The 18,309-nt window shown below is 44.2% G+C and overlaps 1 protein-coding gene across 2 annotated transcripts in view; it reads left to right on the plus strand.

Annotated features, from left to right (window-relative positions):
* Window positions 1-18,309, plus strand: part of ADCY8 (adenylate cyclase 8 (brain)) — a 263,079-nt gene that overhangs the window by 233,059 nt on the left and 11,711 nt on the right. For both annotated transcript variants that reach the window (XM_011938168.1, XM_011938169.1), the window contains 2 exons: window positions 1,442-1,600; window positions 14,801-14,947. In XM_011938168.1, coding sequence (XP_011793558.1) covers window positions 1,442-1,600; window positions 14,801-14,947 — 306 coding nt within the window. The remainder of the gene's footprint in view (window positions 1-1,441; window positions 1,601-14,800; window positions 14,948-18,309) is intronic.

Consider the following 18,309-nt stretch of genomic DNA (forward strand, 5'->3'; position numbering starts at 1 on the left):
ATGCCTATTCCACCCCTGCATGGTCACTGATGTTCACATCAATTTCAGAGAGGAGGAAACTGAGATGAAGTAACTAGTCCAGGGTTAAAGTGTGTAACTGTGGAACTAGAACTCTAAGTTATATCTGTCTAGTAACTAAATTTGTAATCCTTTCACTTTTGTGTTCATTCATTTATTCTGTATTACCTAGTGGTTAACAACTCAGATTCTATATTCTGATTTTTGAATCAAGTTCAATATGATAAGCACCGTGTAAGTGTTAGCTAGCTTTATTATGATTTATTTATTGAGTCAACAAATATTAAGTGCCTGCCTGGTGCCAGAGATGTTACAACATGGTAAGTGTATTCGTATCTCCAGCTGTTGTACATAACAATATACTATAGACTGAGTGTATTAAACAACAGAAATTTATCGTATGGTTCTGGAGGCTGAGAAGTCCAAGGTCAAGGTCTGGAAAGGTTTGTTTTCTGATGAGGGCTCTTTTCTGGCTTGCAGATCGCTGGCTACCTGCTTGCTGTATCCCCACTTGGCCTTTTCTTAGTGTGTGCATGTGGATAGAGAAAGAGCGAGTGTTCACATGTCTCTTCCTATAAGGGCAGTAATCTCATCCTGACGGATACACCATCATGACCTCATCGACCCTAATTACATCCCAAAGGTTTCATCTCTAAATGCCAACACATTGGGGTTTAGGGCTCCAATATATGAATTTGAGAGGGACACAGACATTCAGTCTGTGACAGTAAGGATGTAAAGCCTAACAGATAGAAGTACCTCTGACCATATGATATTATTTGGCTGTGTTCCAACCCAAATCTCACCCTGAATTGTAATAATCCCCACATGTCAATGATGGGGCCAGGTGGAGATAATGGAACCACTGGGGCATTTTCCCCCATACCGTTCTCCTGGTAGTGAATACGTTTCATGAGATCTGACGGTTTTATAAATGGGAGTTCCCCTGCACAAGTTCTCTCTTGCTTCCTGCCATGTAAGAGGTTCCTTTGCCCTTCCTTCATCTTCCACCATGATTGTGAGGCCTCCTCAGCCATGTGGAACTGTAAGTCCACTAAACTTCTTTCCTTTATAAATTACTCAGTCTCAGGTATGTTTTTATTAGCAGCACGAGAATGGACTAATACACCAAACAACACCAGCAGTCTAGTAGAGGACGCCAACATTATCAGGTAATCACACAAACAAGTGTGAAATCACAGGGGCAATAATGCTGTGAAAGGCAGGCACACATCCCTGTGAAACCTAATCATTCTCTGATCACTTGGCTTCCAACAAGATGCCTCCCAAAATATTCAGATCAGGCTCTGTTTCATTTGTGAAGAGTTCCGGAGAAGGCTTTCCTGCCTCCCAGTTGTGTGTACCTGGAGCCTACACCTCAGAAGTTTACCTGGTTCTTCTCTTTCTCTCACATGTACTGCAGCTGGAGTACACAGCCCGCCTGGATTTCCTTTGGCGAGTGCAGGCCAAAGAGGAGATCAATGAGATGAAGGAGCTGAGGGAACACAATGAGAACATGCTCCGGAATATCTTACCCAGCCACGTGGCCCGCCATTTCCTAGAGAAGGACCGAGACAATGAGGTGAGCCAGGGGCTGGTCTAGCCAGTGAGAAAGGGTGGTGGTGGGTGATGTGCAGTTGTTCATATTGATCCCAAGCTCTGGGAGGATTTCACTGTCATCATGTAAGTGCATGAGAATGGAGAAACTGCCAAGCACTATGAAATTTACACATTGCCTCCCAACCTCAGGCACCTCATCTACAAGATGGATATAATAAGGTCTCCATTGAAAGACTAAATTGGAATTTTAAAGTTTTATGTGCATATGCATGTATGTGTATATATATATCTATGTGTGTGTAGGTGTATGTATGTATGTATATATACACAACTTCACTTTTGGGTATATACCCAAAATAATTGAAAGAAGGGTCTCGAAGAGATACTTGTATATCTAGAAGCATTATTTACAATAGCCAAAAAGTTGAAGCAGCCCCAAGGGTACATTGATGGACAAATAGATAAACAAAATGTGATACATACATAAAGTGGAATATTATTCAGGCTTTAAAAAGAAGGGAATTCTGATGCATGCTACAGCAATGGATGAATTTTGAATACATTGTGTTAAGTAAAGTGGACCAGTCACAAAAAATAAGTACTATATTATACCACTTACATAAGGTACCTAGAGTGGTCAAATTCATAGAGATGAAAAAGAGAATGGTGGTTGCCAAGGGCTGGAGGGAGGGGAGAATGGGAGTTATTGTTTCATGGGTGCAGAATTTCAGTTTTGCAAGATCACAAGAGTTCCAGAGATAGACGGTTGCACAACAATGTGACTATACTTAATGCCACTAAACTGTACACTTAAAAATGGTCAAGATGGCCGGGTGCAGTGGCTCACACCTATAATCCCAGCACTTTGGGAGGCTGAGGCGAGTGGACCACGAGGTCGGGAGTTGAAGACCAGTCTGGCCAAGATGGAGAAACTCCGTCTCTACTAAAAAATACAAAAATTAGCTGAGTGTCAGGGCAGGTACCTGTAATCCCAGCTACTTGGGAGGCTGAGGCAGGAGAATCGCTTGAACCTGGGGGGCAGAGATTGCAATGAGTCGAGATCATGCCACTGCACTCCAGCCTGGGTGACAGAGTGAGACTCCATCTCAAAAAAAAAAAAAAAAAAAAAGTCAAGATGGTAAACTGTATGTTATATGCATTTACCACAATTAAAAATAATAAAATATATGTATGTATATATATGTATATATGCATATATGTGTGATATATAGTGGATATTTATATATATATATACATATATGCACATATACATACATATGTGTGTATATATCTTCTTAGCCCATTGCCTAGCATGTAGCAAATGCTCAGAAATACTCTTTTTACTTAAAACTGTTTTTTCTTACTACATTATGAAGGCAGTCTAGAAGTCTGAAATCAAGGTGCTGGGAGTCTCATGCCCTCTCCAGAGGGTCTGGGGGAGAATCCCTCTTTGCCTTTTTCAGCTTCTGTTAGGCCCAGGAGTTGCTTGGTTGTGGCCACTTGGCTCTAGTTTCTCTCTCCATCTTCACACAGCCCTTCTTAAAAGGACAAGTATACTCTCCTTTTAAGAACACCAGTCACAGATTTAGGGTTCACCCTAATTCAGTATGACCTCATCTTAATTACACCTGCAAAGACTCTATTTCCAAATAGTACCATGTTGACATGACTGCTGGGGGGAGCATGAGTGTTGGTGGCAGGAGGCACTAGGCACTATTCAGAACACTAGAAGGGGGAAGGGTCATATGGTGGGTGCTGTGAAGGGAAACCCTAGACAGAGCCTAATGGTCAAGTTCCATGGGCAATGGTTACTTCCACACAGAATGGGAGCCTCTGGAAGTTTTACGTGTAACCTAGTCAATTGGCTGCTGATAGAGAGTGGGTAGGAGGATCATGAGACAAAAAGCCAGGCAGGAGACCCTGAAAGAGCCCAGGCAAGACCCTGGCGATGAGGCCTAGGATGGTGGCAGTGGAGATGGAGAGAAGGAGATAAATTACAGACACCTCTAGAATATAGAATCAATAGTTCTTGATAATGGAGCAGATGCGGGAGATGAGAAATGATAAAATCAAATGATTTGGTTCCCCCACCAACCTTCAAGGGAAAGTAACTCAAGAGGGAACCAAAGGTGTCTTTGGAAAGCTCTAAGTGGCATTATCATGTGAATGAGCTTGGCCTTACTCTGTGAGACTCCCAAGGGAAGGTTTAGAACCATGGACCAGCCCACAGGGGACACCTTTGGGTTTCGTGTTAGGAGGAGCCTTACAAGGACAGAGCCATCAGGCCATCTCATCCTCCTAACACAGTGAGATCCACAAGGCAGGGACCACATCACTCTTGATCACCACTGCCTGGCTGTGGCCCCTGCTCATGAAATGCCTGTGGATGAACTGGAGTAGTGGGCTCCCTTGCTGAGGCATTCAACTTAGGAAACTTAACCCCTTGCTGAGGATTCTACAAAGGCAGTATGGGTTGTCTGAGAGGCAGGGATAATACAGCTCTTCCAGGACTGGATTTTCAGACTGAGCTAAACAGGAAATGAAAAACCCTTAGGACAAAAATTACAAACTCTAAGACCCTGAAACAAATCTGACCAATGAGCCAGTTGGCTTGGACAGTGGTTAGTTGGTCGGTTTACTTATTTAATTTATGAATGTGATGCCTTTATGCATAAAATGGGCTCTTCAGTTTACCCATCTGTACCCTGCCATTTATGTTACCTGTAGGGCCCCTAAAAGCATTGAGGTTTGTGATCCTTGCCTTAGGACCATAGTGGGCAGAGCTGGGAGAGAATGATGAGGTCCATTTTTCATCCAAGCCACTGAAGAAAACCCAGTGGAACAAAAGCCAAGGGAACGAGTAATCAGCCACTGGAATAATCAGATCTTGATGTACTCAGGATCTTGGGTGTGAGAGTCTCTTGGGTATGGAGACTCCACCCTCCTCCATGGATGGAGTTTCCTGGAGTTGGGCTCAGGCCTGGTTTCCTCAAGGCTCCCTAAAGTCGGTGTCTTTGTTGCAAGAGCTTCTTGATGAAGCCATGAAAGCAGAGAGAATATCAGTGCATATCAACCATGACCACCAGATGGAGAGGATAAAACCCCACATGTAAAATCCAAATACAAATGAGAAAAAAAAACAGCTTTTTAATCAAGACAGAGAAACAGTGAGGCACATCGGACCAGTGGAGAAGAGCAAGGACATACTGGTTTTATCCTGAAAGGAAGGAAACCAACCAGAGATGCATGCTAAGACTCAGGTAATCAGCTGTCATTCAGGCCAAACCCCTGCTGAGCAAAATAAAGGACTGCTTCAGCATTCATCGCATGTATAAGACATCTTGTCAGGATTATTTGAGATTTTATAAATATTTAAACAGTTCATACTGGACTAGGGTTAAACACCGATCATGGTTACGTTGCCTTAGAGAATTTTCACATTAGGATAAAATATCATTTACTGAACACCTATTCCGTGCCAGATACTGAAATAGGCAATTGATGAAAATTATCTTTCATTCTATTTACAACCTTAAGAGTTCCATCAGCCTCATATTATTGATGAGTTAACTGAGGCCCTGAGAGGTGAAGGGAATGCCTCACTTTCGTTATGGAAAGCTGCAAGGGGAATCCACTCCCTCAGATTTATTTCTTCCATGCCCCTTTCTCCCTTACAATGCCGCTCCCCATACCAACTCTGGAGTATGGCAAGAGGTGTGTGTGTGTGTGTGTGTGTGTGTAGAAAAAGAGAGAAGGACAGAGTCATACAACATGTAAAAGGGTGACAGGGAAGGGGCAGGACTGTAGTGGCTGGCAAGAACTCCCAATTTCATGCTCTGTTGCCATAAGAGGCAAAGGCATTTTTAGCTTCTCCTCTCGCTACAAACCTGAACTGTGATACAAATTTCTGAACATCTGATGGGGGACATCTGTGAGTTTCACGGGGTCACAATAGCACCCAAAGCACCACCTTTTCCTGCTATGCCAGTGTATCTCCCAAGTCTATCCCTGGGGTGGCAATGCCTTCATGGCTGACCTTCAGCTGACCTAGAAGAGTTGCTTGATGCACAAAGCCTCCAACTGACTTGTTTGCATCAATGTGGGCCTCACACTTTAGAAAATGATTCCACAGACCACAATGAAAAATGAACTGAAGGTACAGCCTCCAGCTGGCAAAGCCAGATGACTTCTTAGGTGTAACTTGTGTGTATGTCCCTGGCCACAGCAGCCAGGGGTATGCTGAGAGCCTTCATTGGCATCACTGCTGCAAGCTCAGACTCTCTTTACTCTCCCTCCTTGGATTCTAACCCCTTTTGAGGTGTTCCAAGGAAGGCCATGTGACCTAGTGGGAAAATCCCAAGCTATTAAGCCAGAAGGACATGTATTCAAATCCCAGCTCTTCCATTTACTAGCATGTGATTTGGAGAAAGTTAGTTAAGTTCTCTGAGCCTCAGTTTCTTCAGCTGTAATACGATTCTAATTCTTACCCTCCTAGGAACCAGATGTTAATCAATTAAGGAGGTGAAGGGAAAGAATTCCAGGCAGACAGGCCCAAATGGCCAAAGGCATAAAGACGAGACACTATAGGATATTTGCTGAGAAGGACTGGGGGGACTACAAGCACCCAAATATTTTAAGAACAGGCCAGAGCAGAGGTATCCTAAGTACAAAGAGATAAGCCTTGAAGAGCATTGAAGTAGCTTGGATTTGATTCAATGCGTAATAAGAGGTAGGAACTATTATCCCCATTTTCTAGATGAAGAAACTGAAGCTCAGGGAAGGAAAGAAATTTACCCATGGTCACAAAGCTAGCGAGTAGTGAGCTCAAATCCAAACCCAGGTATGTGTAACACCAAAGCCAGTGCTTTCCCCTCCACCTCACTGTAAGTGCATGCAGAGAAGGGGAACTGTGACAAAGGATGACTCAAACCATCCAAACACAGGCAGTGGACAGGGTCTCACACCCAGAAGCCTCCTGTCCAAGGCGGTGTTACCCACACAAACATTCTGGCAGCTTCTGCTATTCTGCTGGGCTTTTAGCTTAGAGTAGCACTCACTTCCCCTGGTCAGGAACATTCTTGCAAATAAAACCGGCTGGAGGTCCAGGCCTGGGTATCTCATCAATGTCAAGCAGGCTAGCTCTGAGTCCCGGGAAACCCGCTGGCTCATCATGGCTTTATGAGGAGTTGTTGAAAAGACGCTAGCAAGGGCAGCTGTCCCAGGTGCTGGAGATTCCACGCAGCATAAATCCCATCTCTGTCACTAACTAGCTGTGTGACCTATGCCAGGTTACCCAACTCTTTGGAGTCCATTTCCTCATCTGATTAATAGAGGAAATAATACTGACCTTGCTGAATTGGGGTCAGAGGTAAATCGGATAACACATTAAGTCCCCAACGCAGCCCAGTGCAAGGCAGCTTCAGTATAGAAAGGCCATGCATGGGTGGATTCAAAACCCCAGTGCTGGGAGTTTAGTTGTGGTTCCTCCTTTCACTACCTTTATGACCAAGGACAAATGATAATAAACCTTTCTGGACCTTGTTTTCCTTGCGCCCCTTTTGTGCTACAAAGGGATCATAACCATACTCTGCAACTTCATCTGACTCATTACAACATTTACATGTGTTATCATGCCTAAAGCACTTACATGGTGCTTGACATATTTTAAATGCACACTGGTTGTTGGCTATTGTTTTTGATATACGTAAGTCATTGCTATTTTTTCTACTCCTTCCCAGTCACAACCCCACCCCCTATCCCTTCATTCACCCATTCCTTCCTCAAGTATTTATTGATGGCCAACCATGTGCCAGGTGCTGTTCTAAACACCAGGGTTAAAACAGTGAACAAAATAACAAAGGCCTTGCTGCTGTGAAACATGTATTTTTGTGGGAAGACAGACAGTGAAGCAAATAAATGAATATATAACATAGTGTCACAGAGTGATGAATTTGATGAGGATAGAAATAGCTGAATGATGGAATAGAGTGTTGAAAGGGTATTTACACTGGTATCTTAGTTTGTCTGGGCTGTTATAACCAAATACTTGATACTGGGCAATTTTTAAAGAACAGAAACGTATTTCCTCCCAGGTCTGGAGCATGGAAAGTCCAAGATCAAGGTGCCAGCAGGTTTCATGTCTGGTGTGGGTCCTTTTATCTGCTTCCACGATGGCACTTTAAATGCTGTGTCCCCACATGGTGGAAGAGTGGGAAAGGGATCCACTCCCTCATACCCTTTAACAAGGGCCTTAATGCTATTCATGAGAGCTCCACCCTCATCACTTAGTCACCTCCTAAAGGCCTCACCTCTTAATACTATCCCACTGGCAGTGAAGTTTCAACATATGAATTTGGGAGACACATTCAGAAAAGAGCAGGGGTCATGGAAGTTCTCTCTAAGGAGGTGACATTTGATCAGAGACCTGAATGACATGAAAGGATACTAATAAGGTTTGCAAGTCTCAGACATAGTTTCTTCCATGCTGAGAGGTGGCTTAACTTGGTATAAGCAACGCAGGACTTGGAGTTGCCTGAGCAGGTGAAGGACCAGAATATAGTTCCCCAGGCAGACAGGACATCAGTCTTCCTACTGACATATGCGGGTGTGCGACGGAGTGCACGCACATGCTCAAAATCATCTACTAAGTCCAAACCTATACCTTCAACCAACCAGAGGAAGAAAACAATAAACCAATAATAGCTTTTCTATATTCATCAATCCCTCCCCAGTTTTCAAAGTGTTTTTATCTTCTTGAAGCCCAAAATAGCAAGAAACAGATGGCACACTCAAGGCGGTTGACTGGAGTGAGTTGAGAGAAGGGACTGTCACAGAAGGTGTTTGTAGGTTGGCCAGAGCTCCTCCATGTACCCTTCAAAATCCCTCCACCTCTTCTCCCTGCGCTTCCTGGACAGGCACAGATGAGAAGGCTAATCTACATCAGTTACATCTGTGACCTGCTTGGTCCTCAGGCACCAAGGTGAGGGGTCATCAATGGCTGGCAGTAGGTAAGAGAGGAGGGGAAGCAAGGAATGTGAGGTCAAGATATTTATTTCCATGCGATTGCCTGAGGCTGGCTATGTCACTTCACAGAAATTAATATCTCCTCCCAAGGCCACTGCTGTGCTACACCTCCAATGTCAAACCAACTCACTCCTTTTGGGCTCTTGTCATCCCTTTGAGCCTAGCGGGATGACTGCTTTCCTGCCACTAGCCTTGGGTTTCTGGGAGATTTCTTAGGGTTTCCCTACTTCCTGCCCTCATCTTTGTAATTAAGCCTTTTATCAGTCAACCCTTCCTGAATCGTCTTGATCTGAATATGCCCCTTCTCTTCTGCTGGGTCTCTAATTGAAGCAACAGGAATAAGGAGGAGATGAAAATTACACTGTGCTCAGTAATTGTGGAAAGCTGTGGTGACTCCCAGACTGAAAGGAACTAGGAGAAAAAGCAGTTACTAGAACCAGTGTGAGCAGCCACTGCCAGGCGTGGCACAGAGGAGCAGGCAGACAACTGGAGTGCAGCATCTCAGCACCACCAGAGGCAAAAGCAGAGCAAGAGCTGGCACTGTCATTGACGGCTGAGGGACCGGTTGCCAGAAGAGTCACCTCACTTGCCCAGAGTCATGTGCCCACAGCTGTGGGGGTCGAGCGCTCCTCTCTTCCCACGTTCTTGCCTTCACTAGCCCAGGAGAAAGTCCCTGTAACACCGTCCACCCTGTGGGGAAATGCCAGGGAGGGAGTCTCTCCCTCTCTTATGGTGCTTTAACCCATCAGACTGGGGAAACCCAGGGTCACCGGACCTCGAGACAATCACGGGACCCGGGTGCTAAAGACCCACAAAGACCTCAGTCTGTCTTGTCTCCTCATGGACTTGTTTGTGCCCAAGGTGAACCCACCTTCTCCTCACATATGGCAAGCCACGTAACACAGGTTTCCCTTTCTGCCCCTCAAGAAGGTAGAGACCCACCATTCTCCAGGCTCCCTGCCAGCCATTGAGTAGATAAATGTACTCAGTCTCACTCTGTCTCACAGGAAGGAGCTGAAGTTTCCCATTTGTGCCTCAGATCCAAGACACACTGTCCAATCCATCCTTACCTCAGAGCTTGTGTTGAGGGGGTTGGTCTTCAACTGACTGTCAGGCCCCTGTAGACACTCTCCATCAGTTAGCATCTTATGGAAAGGAGGGGTGAGTCCCAGTCCCAGTCCACCCTATTCCCACTTCTCCAACCTCCAGTAGGATACCAAAGAATCAAGATCTGAACTCAGGTAATATTTCTTCAAGCTCTTTCTTACCCCTCCACTGTGAAACGACCGTCCAATCAGACGGACAAACCTAAACCAGTCTCTAATTCCCATGACACTTATTCCTGCTTGTCATTGTTATTATTATTGCTGTTGTTGTTGCTATAATTATAGTTATTATTAGCAGTAGCAAGGGCTGTTGTCAGACTGTCTAGGTACAAATTCCAGCTTTACGTCATAACAACTATGGGGCTTGGGTAAAGTATTTAATCTCTGTATCCTTCAGTTTCCCCATAGATGAAATAAGGGTCTTACTTGTATCTGTCTCATGGGGATGTGGTGAACATTAAATGAGATGATGTATGTGCAATCTTTTGCATTGTGCTTGGCACAAAGTAAGTGCTCAAGAAAGTAGCTAATATTATTATCACAATTTTATTATTTAAGCCATGAGAATATTTCAAATGATGGAAAGACTGAGAAATAAAACAAAGGAAAAGGGCATGAGGCTGGGCGCAGTGGCTCACGCCTATAATCCCAGCACTTTGGGAGGCCTAGGTGGGTAGATCGCTTGTGGCCAGGAGTTCAAGACCAGCCTGGCCAAGGTGCTGAAACCCCATCTCTACTAAAAATACAAAAATCAGCCAGGTATGGTGGCAGGTGCCTGTAACTCCAGCTACTCAGGGAGCTGAGACATGAGAATCACTTGAACCCAGGAGACAGAGGTTGCAGTGAGCCAAGATCCCACTGCTGCACTCCACTCTGGGCAATAGAGTGAGACTCTGTCTCAAAAAACAAAAACACAAGAGTGTGAGAGGAGCTGGCATTCATTAGAATATTCAGGGAGACAAACAATTGCTAAGACACCCCTGGCTGCCAGTCATTTTATACCACGGAGGCATTTACATCACAGAGCATAAACCAAAGTGGGAGGGGATCTGGACTGCGTAATTACGCAATGAATTTTAGAGGGTAGGATCTTCTCTTTTTTCTCTATTTTAAAGCAGAAAATAAAAATATAGGCATAATGGGCTGAATTATGTCTCCCCAAAATTTCTGTGTTGAAGTCCTAATCCCAAGGATCTCAAAATGTAACTGTATTTAGAGACAGCATCTTTAAAGAGGTAATTAAGTTAAACTGAGGTCCTTGGGGGACCTAACCCAATATGACTGGTGCCCTAATAGAAAGAAGAGACTAGAACCTAAGGGAAGACCATGTGAAGACACAGGGAAGACAGCGTCTACAACCATGGGAAAAGCCCTCTGACAACACCAACCTGCCAACACCTTGAACTTAGACTTCCAGCCTCTGCAATTGTGAGGAAACTAACATCTGTTGTTTAAGCCACTGAGTCTGTGGTCCTTTATTACAACAGCCCTAACAAACGAATACTATAGGTAATAAACAGAGACTTTCCCACCAAACCACAGTCATTAGGAGGATGCACATTTACTTAAGCAGGATCTCTGACTCCTACTGCAGAGTCAGGTTTCTTCATGGCATCACCACATTGTTCAAAGCCAAGGTAAACAGAAATCACCTTTGAAAGCCATTTACCTTTGCTCTGCTCCTTGAGTGCTATCTGCACTCCTTCCACCCACCCAGCCCTACCTAGCACATCAGCTGCCTGTGCTCTTTTGGATAAGGACTAAAGAAGGTATTAGTTTCGATTAATCCACACTTAAAGTTCAAGAACAATTGATGATGAATCAGTGACACCATCTTCCTCTGACCTAGGGCATGCCGTGTGGAGGAGGCACACTCACATGTGTAGAGCAGGGAAAGGCCTTGGCAGTCCTCTGATCCACTCTTCCACTACCAGCTGTGTGATCCAAAACAATGACCTAACTCCTCTCTGTCTCATTTCCTGTATCTGTAAAGTGGGAATAATTATCATATGACTTCATAGAATTATTGCAAGGATTAAATCGTTGAATTCATATGAAAGCAATTTGGAAGGTTTCATGTTTCCTACGAAGGTCAGGAAGTCATTAATCAACCAACAGTTTTGAGTATTTACCTTGGACCAGACTGTCTAGGGTGTGCATTATATTGTAGGCATCTAAAAACTACGAATCACATGATACATAATTGGAGTGCAAGAAGATGAAGGGCATGTGGTTTTTCCCCTCATGGAATCCACACTTAAAGGAAGAAATGGATGTTAAGACAGTAATGCAGGTGGCAAGGGTTATAATGTAGAATTGTTGAGGTCACTGCAAAGCAGCAAGTGCAGCCTCTAAACCCCCTCTGTGACTGATGGAAGTCGTAGTGTCTAAATGATTAGTGGAGGCAGAAAACAAGAGCTAACCTGGTAAAGGAAGCTAACTGCAGGGAAGGAAGAACATTTCTCACCCAAGGACAGACGGCAGGAATAAAAGCATTTGAGTGTGAAATGAACAGGGTTTGTGTCTTTGTTTGGGTTCTTCCAGAAGCAAACCTTGAGAAAAGGATTTGAATGCAAGTAATTTACTCAGCGGTGGTCCCAGTAAACCCAACCAGATTGGAAAATGAGAAGGAAGGCAACCGATAAATGATGCATCATCCGATTAGTTTCCTCCGTGGGCGACTGGAGCGCGACTGGAGCTTAATCCCACTGGGAAATTCAGGGAAATGGTGTGAGAGCATGCCTCAAAATTATCAGGCCCAAGGGGCGAGGGAGCCGGGATTCTCTAGCAGTTCCCATTGGCATTGGTCAAGTGCCGCTTCCGTGGGGTGTTAATTTCCTGGCACCGCCCAAGTCTGCGTTTCACATGGGCAGAGTGCCCTCTAGTGGCCAGAGAAAAACACCATCTAGTGGCGAAGAAACACAAGGGCTGACACTTGAATCCTGAGTAAGAGGATGCAGACAGCACCTACAACATCACACACCACATGCACACAGAAGTACAAATGCTTCCGTGTTCTGGAGCACATATCCAACTGCGGAGTTGCAGACAATAAAGCCGAAGTGATAGGTGGAGGCAGGGGCATGCATATATGTCATGCTTCAGTGTGTGAGCTTTATCCTGGGGGCAATGGTGAGGCATTGGAGGGATTTAAGATAGGGAGAGGCATGGTCAATAGTGTATCTTTAGTAGATCACTCTGGCTGCTGTGTGAAGGATGCCTTTGAATGGAACAAGACTGGAGTCAGGAAACCCAGTAGGAGGCTCTCATTTTCGTGATCAAGAAGGAAAATGGGAAGAGCCTGATTTTTAAAAACACACACACAGTGGTAGGAGAAAACATGTTTAGAAGACAAAATCAAACCCAGCAGAACTTGATTTATTGAAGATGGATACAATGGGGAAGGAGTCAGGATGATTCTAAGTGTCTCGTTTTGATGATTTGGCAATGCTGTTGCCACCAAGTGAATTAGAGAGCAATGTAGCAGACACAGGCTTAGCTGGAGAGAAGATGCACTAGGTTTATGGAATTTGTGATTGGAGGAGGGTGAGGGCAACCAAGGATGAGACATGGAAGCTTGAAGCCCAAGAAGGATAACTGACCTTGACATAGGAATTTAGAAACCGTCAGCACATGGGTATTGAAAAGGCTGGGACTGAAAGAGATGGACCAGGCAAGTCTGTAAAATTGAACAATTCAGTTGGCCAAGGACAGAACCATAGCAATCACTAACATGTAAGGCAGAAGAGAAGCAAAAAAAAGGGCGGGTGGGGGGGAGCATTCTCAAAGGGGCCAGGCATGAGAAAAGCAAAGAACATCACTAAAGTATAAAAAGTCAAGAGAATCAAGATCTTGGGGTGATCAACAAAAACACCAATCTGCAGGTATCCAGTAGGATGTAAAGTTACATGTGTACATTGATTTTTCCACTTTGACTGGCAGGCTAGACTGTTCTTAGTTCATTTCATTCCAGCTGCATTAAGAGCATGGGAATAGGCAGTGAAGGTAACTAGTTTGAGAAGTTTGGAAACAAGGAGGAGAGAAACTGGTTGATAGCCACAAGTGTCTGCAGGATCCAGGCCACTTTGTTCTTTTTCTTAGAAGAGACGCTTAGAGGATGAGGAGGAGCAGGGAGAGGAGGCCAGGAGAAAAAAATGAGAAAGAAAAGGATCACTGAAAAAGTAAGTTGCTGAAGAAGTTATAAAATGATCAGGTAGAAGTACTGACCTTCAGCAAGAGAAGGAAAGACAGACACATCATCACCTGGAGTTGAAGTGAAAGAGAAGAAAATGAATAACAGACAAGTCTATGAGGATTGGAACAGAGGTAAGTCACCGCCAAGAGCCACCACCATGTTCTCAATGAAGTAGAAAGGTAAGATCATCCACTGAGAGAAACAGAATAGAGGGTTAAGCGGAGATCTGAGGGTTTGGACTAGCCATTGAGGAGAAAAGAAAAGGAAGCTGACCAAGAATGAATGAACTTGCAGTCAGAACTCAGGGCCCAGCTGAGGCTGGAGACCATGAATTTTCAGTCATCACTTTCTATATGGTGATGATGCTGTGGTTGTGGTGCAATGCACTGAATATTCATGATCCTCCAGAATCCATATGGTGAAACCCTAACTCACAAGGTGATGGTATTAGGAGGTGGGAACTTTGGGAGGTGATTAGATCATGAAGGTGAAAACCCTTATGGATGGGATTAGTGCCCTTATTTTAAAAGGCCCCAAAGACTTGCCTTGCTTCTTCCACCACCTGAGGACACAGTGAGAAATCACCATCTCTGAACCGGAAAGTGAGTCCTCACCAGACATCAAATCTGCCAGTACCTTGATCTTGGACTTCTCAGCCTCCGGAACTGTGAGAAATAAATTTCTGTTGTTTATAAGCCACTCAGTCTGAGGTGTTTTATTATAGCAGCCCACGTGGACTAGAACACACAGTGTTGACATAACAATATCCAAGCCTCATTTTCTCTCTCTATGGGTGGGTGCCTGTGCCCCTGTGTACACACATGTGTGCACAGGAAGCACCATTGCAGAACCAGCCTCTGATGACCACTTCTGGTGCCCTCTGTGTGTCTCTGTCCAGGAGCTGTATTCTCAATCCTATGATGCTGTTGGGGTGATGTTTGCCTCCATCCCAGGGTTTGCGGACTTTTACTCTCAGACTGAAATGAATAACCAGGGAGTGGAATGCCTGCGCTTGCTGAATGAGATCATTGCTGACTTCGATGAGGTAAATCTAAGCCTGGGACATTTACAATCACAAACGGGCATCATTGTCAAAGCATTGTGTTATTCATTGTAGGAATTACTTTTTTTTTTTTTTTTTTTTGCACTTATGGAGTTCCGGCCTGCATTATAACACAAACATGCTTTATCTGATTTAATTATCACAATTATCACCTGAGTTAAATGCTATTGTTTCTCTATTTGGGAGATCAGGAACATAAGGCTCAGGGAGGCTAAGTAACGTAACCCAGTGTCGCACAGCTGGCAGATGGCAAAAAGGCAGGACTTGACTAGAAGCCTGTATGAGGCCAATACTACTCAGGCACTGACACCACAGAGGCTGGACGCTGACTCAGGCATTGCTCCATCTTCTCAAAGTGTCAAAGATAAAACTGTCCATTTGCAGTTGGTCAGAGAACTAATTGCAAGTATAAACATACTAGAGATAGCAGTTTCTTCCTCCAGGCTCCATTAGTCTAGTGAACACATTCTGTGAGGGGAAATACTCATGCTGTACTTCAGTTCCAGTCATAAACTTGACACAAGTGGGCCTTCTCCTCCCCCATTCTCCATCTTGAAGGACACCAGTGTCCATCCAGTTACTTAAGCCTGAGATGGGAAGCAAGTGATTCATTGAGAAAACGCTATGGAAGAAGCCAAATCCCTGCCTAACCCCAGAGGGAACTCAGGGACACAAATGGTACAACTGTCTCACACTGAGGCAGGGGGCCAGGCTTCTGGATACCCATATTGGTCAGTCATTGTTGGTCATGGGCTGCCCTGGTAGAGGTACCTAGCCTCCCAGGCATTTCCAGCAAGGGAGTTCTCATGAGGCCCGGCAAATTATCCAAAAAAAGGTATGGCAATGCATTGTAAGTAGCCAGCACTCATGACATTTTGGAGGATGGCCCCACAAAGGGCTTGGGGTGGGAAACAAGAGTAACTACTGTATCACTCTAAATAGCATCCTCTCCCTCCATCCCTACATTCGATCCAGCTACTGAGTCCAGTGAAGTCTTTCTTTCCATTGTAGATATTTATGGTGCAAAATGTGATGTTTTGACATATGTGTACATCGTGGAATGATTAAATTAAGCTAATTAATATATCCTCACTTCTTACCACTTTTTTTGTGACAAAAATATTTAAGATCTACTCTCTTGGCAATTTTCAAGTATGCAATATATTATTATTAACTATAGTCACTATGCTATGCAATAGATCTCCAGAACATATTCCTCTTGTCTAACTAAAACTTTATACCCTTTAACTAATATCTCCCTGTTCCCACCCCACCCCCCAGGTTCTGATAACCGCCATTCCACTCTTTGCTTCTGAGTTTGACGTTTTTAGATTCCACGTATGAGTGATATCATATGCATTTGTTTTTCTGTACCTGGCATATTTCATTTAGCATCGTATCCTCCAGGCCCATCCATGTTGTTGCAAATGACAGATCTTCCTTCTTTTTGTGGCTGAATAGTATTCCACTGTGTGTATGTATATGTGTATGTGTGCAGTGTGTGTGTGTGTGTGTGTGTGCATGCGCATGTGTGTATCCATTCATTTCTCAATGGATGTTTAGGCTGATTCCATAGTGTGCCTGTTGTGAATATGCTGAGATGAACATGGGTGTGCAGACATCTCATCAGCTTTCTTAATAGCTCTCACACCTGCCTTTTTCTCACCATCAATGCTGCTTTTATTTTGCTTCAGGCCATATCATTTCTCTCCTAGACAATGGCAGTCAACTCCTATCTGCTCTCCCTGCCTGCATCTCACCATTAGCAACCACCAAAGGCAGGAGTATTTTGTCACATCCCTTTGAAGCCTAAACCCTTCTGTGGCTCCCCTTCATCAACTCTAGTAGGTCACTGGGGGCCTTGCACTTACTGCCCCTGCCTCCTCTCCAGCCTTACTTCTCACTGCATGCCACCTGGCCAGCACCACCTGACTACTTACAAGCCAAAAAGCCCACTTGGCTCTCACACACTGTGCTTTCTGCATGGAGGCCATGCCATCCTCGCCCTTACCCCATTCTCTCTCCCTTGACTCCATGACCAGCTGAAAAGTTAACATTCATTTAACAGTAAATTCAAACATTACTTCTACTTTTGAAGGCCTCTATCCAGGTAAATGTTGTCACTCCTTTTTTAGTGAAACATTTATACTCTGAGAAACCTCCTATCATAGAGGCTGAAACCCTTCAGTACCACCTTGTTTGCCATCCACTAGCCACTTAGTTCTAGGGTAGAAGCCCATGTTACTAATCTCTATAGGTTTTTACAAGTGTTGCCAGAAATGCAAAGCATTTTCAATATATATCATTTAATAGTTATTTACCTCTCACACAAACCCTTAGGCTAGGAATTATTAGCCTTCATTTTAAAAATAAGCAAAGCTGAGACTTAGAAACACCAAAAATGACCAGGGTCACATACCACTAAGTGGCAAAGCCAAGATTTGAATGCCAGTCTCCCACACTGCTTTGATTTGTAATCATTTGTGTTGCACTGTTTCTCACTTACATGGCATTTCATGGTAATGATTTTGAAGTCATAACCCCAAATACGGTTATCGTAGTTGCCCTGGGATGGTTGTGGGGGGTCAAGATGGATAAGACATGATCGCTTCTTGCCTCCCAAGGCTTCACCATCCAGTGGGAGGCAGGGTGACTATGAGCTGCCCTAACACAAGAAGTCACTGGTAAGTGTACTAGTACAGAGGGCCTTGTAAGGTGGGGAGGGGAAGGCAATTTTGTGACAATAGCACCTTTACCTCCTATCCTCTATGCTAGGCCATAGGCTCACTAAGATAGAAACCATATTCTTGTATCTTGTTATGTCTCCAGGGCCCAACTCTGTGTCTAGCACATAAGAGATGAACATGGCAGATACTTGCTAAGTACTTGCTAAAGGAATTAATTCATTAATGGGAGGACAGAAACAAGCTGGCAGATAGTAAGGTGAAGATAGGTTAACGCAATTCAAAACATACTTCCAATTTTTTTAAATTACCCTATTAAAAATATCTGACTAAAGGTTAAGACGTCAGGCTTTGTTGTATTTTAAACTTTACAGCAGGGGTGTCCAGTGCTGTGGCTTCCTTGGGCCACACTGAAAGAAGAATTGTCTTGGGCTACATATAAAATACACTAATACTTAGGAGAGCTGATGGGTTTTTAAAAATTCGCCACCAAAAACCTCACAATGTTTTAAGACAGTTTACAAATTCGTGTTGGGCCACATTCAAAGCTGCCCTGGGCCACAGGCGGCCAGTGGGCCTCAGGTTGGACAAGCTTGCTTTATAGTAACTCATCTTCCAAAAGTGCTCCTTCTCATATTTTAAACTTGTAACGAATAAAGT

The sequence above is a fragment of the Colobus angolensis genome, unplaced genomic scaffold (genome assembly GCF_000951035.1).
Source record: "Colobus angolensis palliatus isolate OR3802 unplaced genomic scaffold, Cang.pa_1.0 Scaffold17, whole genome shotgun sequence".
In the NCBI taxonomy this organism is placed as follows: Eukaryota; Metazoa; Chordata; class Mammalia; order Primates; family Cercopithecidae; genus Colobus; species Colobus angolensis.